Genomic DNA, 12,344 nt, shown 5'->3' on the forward strand with positions numbered 1-12,344 from the left:
AGTTAACTAAGCGTATACAATATTGATTGATACTGTTTCTGTATATAACATAATCGAGTCGTTCATATTGAAGTATTATAATTACTAAGGGATGAAACTGAACAAAAACGGAATTCCAACTATGTATATACAATCATGAATATCTAATAATCAGTCACGTGTGCAGGAACTTATTTCGGAAGGGATCCAAAGCTTTCGAGGGTCCAAACTAAACATACTAAGAAGTTATTTTAACATTTGTAAAATCTATTCAAAAATTAGACTAAAGGTTAATTAAAACTTGGTATTTATTGAAGGATCAAGGTTCGTGATTTTGATTTTTTGTTACTTCACACACTATACTTAGTGATACGCACGAGATGATACAGAATTTTCGTTACAAGATTCGAGACGAGATAGATCTATTTCAATAGAAAATATATACGATTTTCGAGACGACACAGAACTTTCGAATTTTTTTTGAGACGAGACATTCTCAAATCTTGTCTCGTGGGCATCACTAACTCTGTTTAAGCATTACTGTAATATGTTGTGTGTGACTCAATTTTTGCAGAGTTGCACTTGCGTTTTTCATTAATATTTAACGCTGTAAACATTAATATTGAACATTGTAACATGAATAGATAAACTATCCAAACCTCTTAATCACATTTGCTTCTAGACAGCCCCCCATAGTCATAGTACTTGTTCATACGTTTAGACACCGATACTATAATTGCGAACCTGTTTTCTTTTCAGATGTTTAGATTGCTTTATACATTTTCTCTCAATGGGGCAGAAACATGGACTTAAGCAAAAGGGACGATAAAAGATTGCAGGCTTTTAAGTGTGGATGTGGAGAAGAATATGGATAATTAGAATGTACATTTGATTTCACATAATATGAAGTATGTGTATTTTCTTTAGGGTTTTTGATAATTCTCGGTGCTTTGGATGCAATTCGGGATAAGATATGGAGTAGAAAGGATTACTTTCATTTCCAACATGAATGTTTCCGGTTCTCGAAGTGGCTCAGTAGTAGACCTATCAGTTCTGATATGTAAGATTCCTGTTTGGATCCTAGCTCTTGCTAAGTGGGCATTTAGCTAGATAAACATCCTATCCGTGTGACTTCTCAGGTTTGTCCCGAACCCGATTTATCTCACGTTCTTCAGTCTACTATGTCGTCCATCATCACCATCACCTACTCCCATAAACTCAGAGCAGAATTGGACACATCGAACTATAATAATAATAATAATAATAATCTCTATCAAACTAATAATGCTGTGCAGCGCAGAGTTGAGCTATTTCTTATTTTTTTTTATTAAGTTTACAATTACATCGCCTGACATATTAATAATTTCAACAATATACATAATAACTTCCACTTTATAATTATTTACATTCCAAGAAAACACACTACTCATTTCTTGAAAAAAATTCGGAAGTTACTCTGAAACATATTATTTAATTTGAAAAGGAGAAGTAACCATTACCATTGAGTGATCTCAACCATTAGTAATTGGTCTGGAAAACCTGGCAGAAACTGTACGCATTATTGATGTAAAATTTAAGAAGTATAATATTACTGTTTTCAACATTGACATTAGTATTTTCCCATCCTATTTCGTTCATTGATAGACCTACATCACGAACAGAACTACTAAAGGATATATCAACCCAGTGTTCTTGAGAGAAAATACTGTCTTCGATTGAGTACTCTGAGTTCGTATCAACCTTCCTATTACTTGTTGTAAATGAATTCTAATACCGACATCTCTTTCGCTTTTGCTGTGCAAAGCCTTCTTCTTTGGTTTCATCTTTCCTGGAGTTGCTGTTAGTATTCTTGTTCGACCACTCCTCTTTTTCTCACGGTTGGTTTTATTAAGAGGGGTAGGCAGCCTTCGGATAAGGACGGATATTCTGAGTGAATACTAACGCAGTGGAAGATATTGCTGCAAAATATAAGATATGTAGTTTCTTGGATAGCTAATATAAGCGAGCTTTGAGGCAGAAGCTCTGATGAACCATGGTCCATACCCTCAGATATGACAGCAACATTCTGTGTGGTAAGGTTGTCTATAGATTTTGCTGGTGAAACGGTGCGTTTCTGTTCAACGAGGGATTTGGACGGTCATTTACTAAAGATATCAGAAATTAGTCTTCTGTAAAAGAAGCACTGTTGAAAGGGTATATTACAGTCTTTTTAAATCGAGATATGATATTCTATTGTGTCATAGCATATACCCGTCCTATATACTCATCAATAGAATGAGGAGAAATAGTTTCTCCTTGGTTATTAATCAGCCAGTCATTGCACACACGATTGTAATGGGTCTTCAGAGGTCCATAAAGCGAAACATCCACCAGGTGCAGTTTGACTGCAATGCGGGTTAAAATGTTCATTACACGCTATTTTGGTAAGCATTCTCTACCACAATGATGTTTACGAGGTTTTCGTGGTGTTCGAGGAGCAATATGATTGGATTTTCTTTCGAATATTTTGAAATTCGGTTAATGTGTTCTAAACAAACACCAAATACCTCAGCAATATTCCATGCAGTGATCCTTGTTAATACCAAGCTATGAGGTGGTATTTTCGTCAGGAAGAAATTCTTGTACTGTCCTGCGTCCAGGAAGCAAAGTGTTACCATTCATGAAATTTTCTTTCACGTTACCACTGTAGGGTTAAGAACAATGAATGTCACGAGTGTGATGTAGAGAAGAATGCTGGTCAAAAGTGCAGTGAACAAAACCACGTTTAAACTATACTATCTAAATATACAATGCATTATAATCAATTTTACGGACTGTGGTATGAATATTAGTTGCTGGAATATGCTGTTTAGTGGTAATTGAAACGTGTGTAAAAATAGCAGCTGAAATTATGTCATGTCTTGGGACGTGTGATGCTTTACTACTGTGTGGATTGACATGTGTGAAGCCAAACTGGAATGTCGATTAAATGACTTACCACACTCTTTGCATGTGTAAGGTTTTTCTCCTGTGTGGATTAACATGTGTCTAGCCAAATATGAACGTCTAGTAAATGACTTACCACACTGTTGGCACGTGTGTGGTTTTTTTCCTGTGTGGATTAACAGGTGAGTAACCAAAGCTGAACGATGTTTAAAACCCTTACCACACTCTTGGCACGTGTGATGCTTTACTACTGTGTGGATTAACATGTGTGAAGCCAAATATGAACGTCGATAAAATGCCTTACCACACTCGTGGCATGTGTAACATCTTTCTCCTTTATGGATTAACGTGTGTGTAGCAAAATCTGAACGTGTACTAAATCCCTTACCACACTCTTGGCACGTGTGTGGTTTTTCTCGTATGTGGATAAACACGTGTCGAACCAAAGATGAACGATGATTAAATCCCTTACCACACTCGTTGCATGTGTAGCATCTTTTTCCTGCGTGGATTAACATGTGTCTGGCCAAACGTGAACGTAAACTAAATCCCCTACCACACTCTTCGCAGGTGTGAGATTTTTCTTCTGTGTGGATTAACATATGTGTAGCCAAATCTGAACGTGCACTAAATCCCTTACCACACTCTTGGCACGTGTGTGGTTTTTCTCCTGTGTGGATTAACACGTGATTAACTAAAGCTGAACGATGAATAAATCCCTTACCACACTCGTGGCATGTGTAGCATCTTTCTCCTGCTTGGATTAACATGTGTCTAGCCAAACCTGAACGTGCAGTAAATGCCCTATCAAACTCTTGGCACGTGTGTGGCTTTTCTCCTGTGTGGATTAACTTGTTTGTAGCCAAATGAGCACGATGTTTAAATCCCTGACCACATTCTTGGCACGCGTGACGTTTTTCTCCTGTGTGGAATAACATGTGTCTAGCCAAACCTGAACGTGCACTAAATGCCCTATAACACTCTTGGCACGTGTGAGGTTTTTCTACTGTGTGAATCGACAGGTGTGAAGACAAATGGGAACGTTGTTTAAATGCCTTACCACACTCTTGGCACTTGTGAGGTTTTTCTCCTGTGTGGACTAACGTGTGTGTAGCCAAAACAGAACGTCGTTTAAATCCCTTACCACACTCTTGGCACGCATAAGGTTTATCTCCTGTGTGGATTAACATGTGTCTAGCCAAACCTGAACGTGCACTAAATGCCCTATCACACTCTTGGCACGTGTGTGGCTTTTCTCCTGTGTGGATTAACTTGTGTGTAGCCAAATGAGCACGATATTTAAATCGCTGACCACACTCTTGGCACGTGTGAGGTTTTTCTCCTGTGTGAATCAACAGGTGTGAAGACAAATGGGAACGTTGATTAAATGCCTTACCACACTCTTGGCACTTGTGAGGTTTTTCTCCTGTGTGGATTAACGTGTGTGTAGCCAAATCAGAACGTCGTTTAAATCCCTTACCACACTCTTGGCACGTGTGAGGTTTTTCTCCTGTGTGGATTAACGTGTGTGTAGCCAAATCAGAACGTCGTTTAAATCCCCTACCACACTCTTGGCACGCATGAGGTTTATCTGCTGTGTGGATTAACATGTGTCTAGCCAAATATGAACGTCGAGTAAATGACTTACCACACTCTTGGCACGTGTGAGGTTTTTCTCCTGTGTGAATCGACAGGTGTGAAGCCAAACCTGAACGTGCAGTAAATGCCTTCCCACACTCTTGGCACGCATGAGGTTTATCTCCTGTGTGGATTAACATGTGTCTAGCCAAATATGAACGTCGAGTAAATGCCTTACCACACTCTTGGCATGTGTGTAACATTGCTCCTGTACGATTTAACATGTGCGTAGCCAAACATGAACATACACTAAATTCCATTCCACATACTCCGCATTTGTGGGATTTTTGACCTGTGTGCACTAAGTTATTGGTTGACAAAGTTGTACTTTGACTAAAGTGTTTTTCACTCTTTCGGTAGGTATTACGCTTTTCACTCTCCTGAGCTAGAATATGCCTTGACAAAAGTGATGGATGAAACCCCTTGCCAAACTGCATCGAAGTATGAGATTCCTCATGTGAATGAGAAATGGTTTCCTTTAAAGTAATACACGAGTCGCCTTCTCCGTGGAATGGTAATACGTTATCGCGCCTGTAACAAATTCAACAAATAAGGAAATGTGAATGGAGATAATGATTAAGTAGCAACAAAAAAATAATCATTCTCTTTATTTCATGATAAAATTACACTCAATTTTTTTATTACATGAAATATTGTACAAATGTGAAATGGAGTAACACTGAGTAGTTTCCATATCTTTCTATTCTCAAAATAAGAGGCTGTAGTTTGTTTCAATATATCAAATTGAGCCATCGTTTATACCGTAGCTGTCATAAGTCTTTGACCGTGGCTGCTTTGAAACAAATGCACAGTACGAGAATTAAATCGAACAGTACGAATCATTTACAGCGTAGTGATTGTAGTTCAGTGTTCTAGGCGATTGGCGAGTAATCTGGAACTTTTTCGATCGAATACACGTCGAGCATTTTTTTTTTTACTTTAGGAATGTTGATGGCGGTTGACCAGCGATAACACACGCTTTATTACATTCAAATATTTGAATACTTCTTTAATAATTTTTTAATAATAAATTTCTATGATAGACACTCCCCTGTAGTTAAGAAACGTGTTTCGCAACACCCATCACCATGCTAAACCAATGAATTACTTCGTTAATGGCGCGGAGAGATAAAGCTTATCGAGCATACAGGAGACATGTTAAAAATAGTGATCCTTCCAATGATAGCACAATATCCTAATACGAAATTCAAAATAATAGGATGTTAAGAAACCGTTGCACTCAACAAGTAAGGAAGGCAAAACGGCGCTTTGCCTATTAAATACTTGAATTCCAAACTAATGGAGCAGTTCTTTGGAAAAGGCTAAAGTATTAGGTGTTGGGAGAAACATAGCCAAGAATGCTGTTAACTATACGCCAGATGAATTGAACACTTTTCTGTCAAACCTGTATGGTACCAGCCTCCATGAAACTGCAAACAATAAATAATATTGTAGCTTCGGAAATTAACTCTCTGTTCTCGTCTTCTCACGTACAGCACATGCATTAAAAGCGATCCAAAGAATTAAATGTAAAGCCATTGGTACAGATGATATTTCAATAACCATGATCAGGAAAATCCTACTGCATGTACTTAATCCATTCACTGACATTTTTAATTACTCTCTTGAAACAGAGACTTTTCCCACAGTATTGAAACTCGCTAAGGTCCCCCCACTTCCAAAAAAGAACAACGCTGATAATATTGCAGACTATCGTCCTATCAGTGTCCTTCCCGAGCTTTCAAAATTTTTTGAATATATTGTAAATGATCAAATTCGGGAATACTTAACAACAAATAATTTATTGGATACATTTCAATCTGGTTTTCGAAGTAATCATAGCACATGCACTGTACTAGTAAACATAACGGAGGATATAAGGTTGGCTATTTATAAAAGAAACCTGACGCTCCTTAATCTACTTGACTATAGTAAGGCATTTCAAACCTTTGATTTTGACATATTAGTTCAGAAATTATCATTATTGTTTAATTTTTCTGAATCCGTGGTTAAATGGTTTCATTCTTACCTTCACGAACGTAAACAAAGAGTAGTGATCAATCAGGATCACATATCGACATGGCATTGTATCAACAGTGGAGTGCCGCAGGGTAGCGTACTAGGTCCCCTTCTCTTTGCCCTTTATATTAATGATCTCCCTAAATCTCTCACCTATTGTAAATACCATATTAACGCTGATGATTTTCAGTTATATGCTTCTTTCCCCCAACAATATATTAATAATGCGATTGAGAAAATAAATACTGAGTTAAACAAAATCAGCGACTGGTCTACGGCTCATGGGTTAAAATTAAATGCACCAAAATCGCAGTGCATCTTAATTGGCTCCCCAAGAATTCTTTCTTCTATTAATATCTATCAGCTCCCAAATATAATATTGTCCAATACTGTTATTCCATTCTCTACAGCTGCCAAAAATTTCGGAGTCATAATAAATCAAAATTTCTCCTGGTCAGATCAAATAAATGGAGTTTGTAAGAGAGCATTTGGTGCCCTACATACGTAAATTGACTATGAATTTTCTTACCAATATCTTTGAAGATCAAACTTGTCAAGGTGCTGGTGTTCCTACATCTTGACTATTACGACTCAGTCTATTCTGATCTAACAGAAAATCAATCAAAGCGCTTGCAAAGAGTGCAAAATGCCTGCAATGGATTTATTTTCAAAATAACTTACAGGGAACATCTCACATCTTTTTATAAAAAAACTGTCATGGCTGACGTTAGTCGGAAGAAGAAATTTACATAATCTTACCCTATTGTACAAAATACTTACTACGTCAGAACCATCGTATCTAGCCCGTAGATTTTTATATTTATGAGATTTTCATACTAGAAGCACAAGATCACAAGAAAATTTCTTGCTCTCCATCCGCAGTCACAATTCTGATTCATACTCAAAATCGTTCACAGTAAGTATTACACGCCTCTGGAACAGTTTACTTCAATTAATACACAACGTTTCCACAGTCGCCAAATTAAAAAAAAATCGGTATATTCTCTTCTCTTAAGTAAAGATAAGGACACTGGTAACACATGAGGCATCTTCGTTTTACCAGATTATTAATAACCCACTTATGAACACACAACCAATAGGTAACCTATGTTAATTTGTACAGCTTATTCATACCTCTAGTACTGCTATATGCAATATGCAATTTTTGGTTTCTCCATGTTATTTTTGATTCCCCTATTGAATATTATTTTTCAATTTTTGTTTTTTAAGTGCTTAACCATTTTTTAAATTAAGTAGTATATTGTCTTCATATGTGGTTCAATACTTTTCTTTTGTAATTGTTAATATTTTCTATATATTGGTGTTTTTTAAATATATATAATGTATGCACGTGGTTAAGTGCTCGAAGAAGGCTGCAGATCCTTAACTTCGCCACGCAAAAGAAGTCATAAATACATAAATAAATAAATAAATACTCGTTTGTTTCAACACTTCAACTATCAAATTTTCAGGAATAATACTAGTGATAATAAATATTATCCGGAAAGATATTTAAAAATTTATTATCGCTCAGGTCATACCATTACAAGCAGAAATAAAAAAAAATTGGTTTTGTGTAACGTTGCCCATGAAAAGACGAATTTCTCATCTCGATTCTAAAAACAAACAAAACAAAATCGGGATGAGACTTAACATTTTAATTCCAGACGGGACAAGGCTAATTCACTGTATCGTCATGCTTTGGAGATGAGAATCGAGACGAGACGAAAAGTATCGTAAACATTTCTCGTCTTATCTCGATTCTAGAAATAGTATATGCCACTCTTTAAGCAACAATTTCTATGTAGACTGAATCTTATATATTATTTTGTTAGTTTGTACTTCAGAGCTCACTGATTTATGGTCTGGGTATATATTTTTGTAGCAAGGCTTTTATAATTACATCTGCGAACTCCACACGTTAGTTTATTACAAGCTTTAGTGTTCAATTATATTCAGGTCTTTCTATTACAGTTATTTTCCTGGAAACGTAAAGTAGAATATTTTCTACACGAAATATTAGCAGAAAGCTTTCGTTTAAATTAGAGTAGCTGTACCCCTTCCTCGAAACCCCTACGATTAAGTAAGTTTTGCCGAATTTTAGTGCAACTATAAACTTTTAATACCATTGCTATTATTATTATTATTATTATTATTATTGAAGTGTTGTAAATTTAATGGTACAACCTGTCCCACCTAGCTCCCGCGTAGTATGCATTGTGCTGAACAAACAACGTGTGCATAGGTTTCCTCTGTGTTCTGCTTCCTCATACTTTCTTTATTTCAATATTTCTTTCATTCTCATCATCGACGTGTTCTGTAGCTTAGCCGGCATAACCACTACTTAAAAACAAATTTTCTTACGGCTCTTGTGAGTTCAGAATTCATACTTTCTAAACGAAATTTGCCTCGAAACTTTCCGTTATAACATTTAACTAGTACTAGGGAAAATTTCCGTTATAACGTTTAGCTAGTTGTAGGGACGTTTGTGAGGGTATGTCCTGTTGATCCTGACACTTCTCTCTAATCCCGACTATTTTGTAACTTCTGGATAACGCTACGGTCGATTTTACAGATTTTAATACACTGTGTCCTCATACGGAAATTGTTACCTATATTATTATTATTATTATTATTATTATTATTATTGAATATTTGAGACCTCAATATTACGTCCTACAGCAATGTAAATAAACATACTGAAGATACGGAAATGAAAATAAATTCTTTTAACCCTATATAAGGATAAATTGAGTTATGAGATACTATGCAAAAAAAAGATAGGAAAAAGGTGTCAGCTACTGGATAATGTGAAAATCGAACAGAACCTAAGTAGGATGTGTCTTAATCACAACACCCTTTCGAAGTAACACCTTTTCTTTGGGTAAAGGACAGTAGTGTAATAACCTAACTCCTGGGCCAAACTCTAGGCCAACCCATTTTGGAAATATCTTTGACAGCACAGATTGAGTAGGGTGAGATTGGGCAGGGTGCTTTGCGCATAGGCTTTAATGACATTTAAAATCATAAAATATTTACATCTGAAACTTACATCTAATATTAAAAATAAAAAACAAGTTTTTATGTCAAATTATACATCCTGGGTTGATTTTCAGAATAAAAGATTGGTTAGTGTATCTAATGCTATCGATAAACAAGATCTTGTAACATTAGAGCAGCTTGAATAAGCAAACGAAGAGTTTACACAAAAAGAAACTGTAGAATTACGATGTCGATTGGCAAAAGATGATGTTGAGAAACCAGGCATTTTTGTATATAATTTAGCTGCTGCCTACAAATTTCTTTATAGAAGTAGTTAATGCATACAGAATCAAGTTTAATTTCATAACTTATAGACACATTTTTAAGTGACATTCTATTTGAAAGTTTTCCATTACATTTTAATATAAATGATCAGTTAAACATTAGACCATCCAAAAATTCTGATTTGAAACAAGGCAAATCGTTAATGCTTATTATGTATGTAGAAAAAGAGGATGAAGATGAATACGAAAACGAATCAAGTGATAATGATAATGTTAGGAGGGTAGTATTAGGTAATGATGAATTTTAAATTTCTATATAATAAACAGGATGTATTGTGTTAAGTGTAAGAAATCAACAGATAGGAAGAAAAACACTATTAGAATTGAAAAAAAAACAGAATGGAAGATATAGTAAGAAAGGTATTGGTTCAGTATGTGGTGTTACTAAATCGTAATTCGTTAAAAAGAAAGATTGACTAGAACAAGGTAAAGGTATTAGAGAAGACATTATAGAAAAAATTCACAAACGTTCCGGAAAGAATTATCTTAGGATAAATGTTATTGTTAAAGGTATAGATGATTTATGGCTAGCAGATCTCTTGGAAATGCATAGTGGCATGTTAAAAGGTATCTCCAAGTTAAACAAAGGCTATAAGTATTTGCTAACGATTATAGATGTGTTTTCGAAATATGCTTTTGCAGTTCCTGTTAAAGATAAGAGCGGTAAAAATGTTACACAAGCATTTGAATCCATATTAAGAACGGGAAAACCTAGTAACTTACAAACTGATCAAGGCAAAGAGTTTCACAATAAAGAATTTAAGAAGGTGATGGAGGAAAATAAGATTAATCATTACTCAACCTATAGGGGTAAGAAAGCTTCTGTTGGTGAGAGACTCAATAGAACTCTTAAACAAAACATGTGGAAAAATTTACAACACAAGGAGATTATAAATGGATAGAAATATTACCAACACTAGTTAACAAGTATAATAATTCTATGCATAGAACCATTGGTTTAAAGCCTATAGAAGTGAATAAAAAAATAAGCAAATAGGAAATCGAAAGGGTTATTTGAAAAAGGATATACACCTAATTGGTCAACAGAAGTATTTGTTATTAGCGAAGTTATACCATCTAATGCACCTACGTATAGAATTAAAGCTTTAGAAAAAGAGGATGTGCAAGGTAGATTTTACGAACCAGAACTATTAAAGACGAAACATAAAGATGAATACTTAGTGCAGGTGTTGAGAAAGAAAGGTGACAAAGCATACGTAAAATGGTTAGTATTTGATGATTCACATAATAGCTGGATATATAAAAGTAATGTTGTAGTATAAATTTAAATATTATTTTTATAGAATAATAACCATAATAGGTTAGTATGGATCAAAGTTTGAATGAGATATGTTACGAACAAACTAAAGATATTTGTATGGTATCTTTGGTGATTTTAAACTGATTATAGATAAGAACACAGGTTACTTCAATGCTACTAAATTGTGTGCAATTTTAGAATATTAGAATATTACAATAACAAACTAAGTGGACCGAATTCGGGCCACTTCAAAAACTCACCTTATACAGTAAAACTAGCTGGTTACGAAATAATGTTAAAAAATATTTTCAAAACAATAAATACGAGTACTATGGATAGTTTAAACGTTATTTGTTACGAACAGATTAAAGACATTTATTGGTATGCTATTTTTGGAGATTTTAAATTGATTGTGGATAAGAGTACAAGATACTTCATTGCTACTAAGTTGTGTCAAGATGGTGGTAAGAGGTTTGATAATTGGTTAAAAAATAAAGTCACAAGTGTTAATAAGATACTATGAGCTAGAATTAACCAACTCCTCTAATTATAGGAATTGCTCTTCCACATACCTAATAAAAGGAGGAGACAAAGAAGCAACCTTAATCATATGTGGAACTTATGTACACAAGAAATATTTCTAGCTGTTGCCTTTTTGTTATCTAAAGATTTTTACAATAAGTGTTATGATATTATCGAAGACTATTTCATCCAAGACTTTAAGCAATATAGAGTTAACAACGAATTATTCCAAACACGAATGCAAGATATAGAAATACAGACGGAAAAGTTGTCTTAAGAACAAGGGCTTAAAAAAATAGCAGCACCATATACAGACGATGATTCAAAAGATAATTGCCTTATCATATACAAGAAGAACAAACTTGCCCTATCCTTTCCCTTATTATGCTATCAGATGTCAAAAGAGAAGTCTATATAAGCCTCTTTATGAGGCAGAAGAAAAATATCCAGATCATGAGATAATATACGAAAAGTTTCGACATCCTAACAGTATTGTTATTCAACCTAGTGCAAAAAAAATTAGATATTCGTAAAGGTAAGGGTAATGAGTTTTGGACGTCCCTATCAGAAGAAGATTTGGTTAAAGAAATTAAAAAAATTGATTGTTTCTATTATCGGTTAACATCTAGTCCTATGTAAAAACTTTCGATATAACTTTTATGACTATCATTTCA

At 34.8% G+C, this 12,344-nt stretch overlaps 1 protein-coding gene across 1 annotated transcript in view; it reads right to left on the reverse strand.

Moving 5' to 3' along the window:
• Positions 1-1,170: 1,170 nt before the first annotated feature.
• The window catches only part of LOC145690983 (uncharacterized), a 55,157-nt gene continuing 43,983 nt past the window's right edge, over positions 1,171-12,344 (reverse strand). Inside the window, exon 2 of the mRNA XM_081766457.1 lies at positions 1,171-5,073. Within this exon, the coding sequence (XP_081622583.1) occupies positions 2,868-5,073 (2,206 nt within the window). The 3' untranslated portion in view covers positions 1,171-2,867. The remainder of the gene's footprint in view (positions 5,074-12,344) is intronic.

This window comes from Thermobia domestica, chromosome 7 (assembly GCF_964235325.1).
Source record: "Thermobia domestica chromosome 7, izTheDome1.hap1.1, whole genome shotgun sequence".
In the NCBI taxonomy this organism is placed as follows: Eukaryota; Metazoa; Arthropoda; class Insecta; order Zygentoma; family Lepismatidae; genus Thermobia; species Thermobia domestica.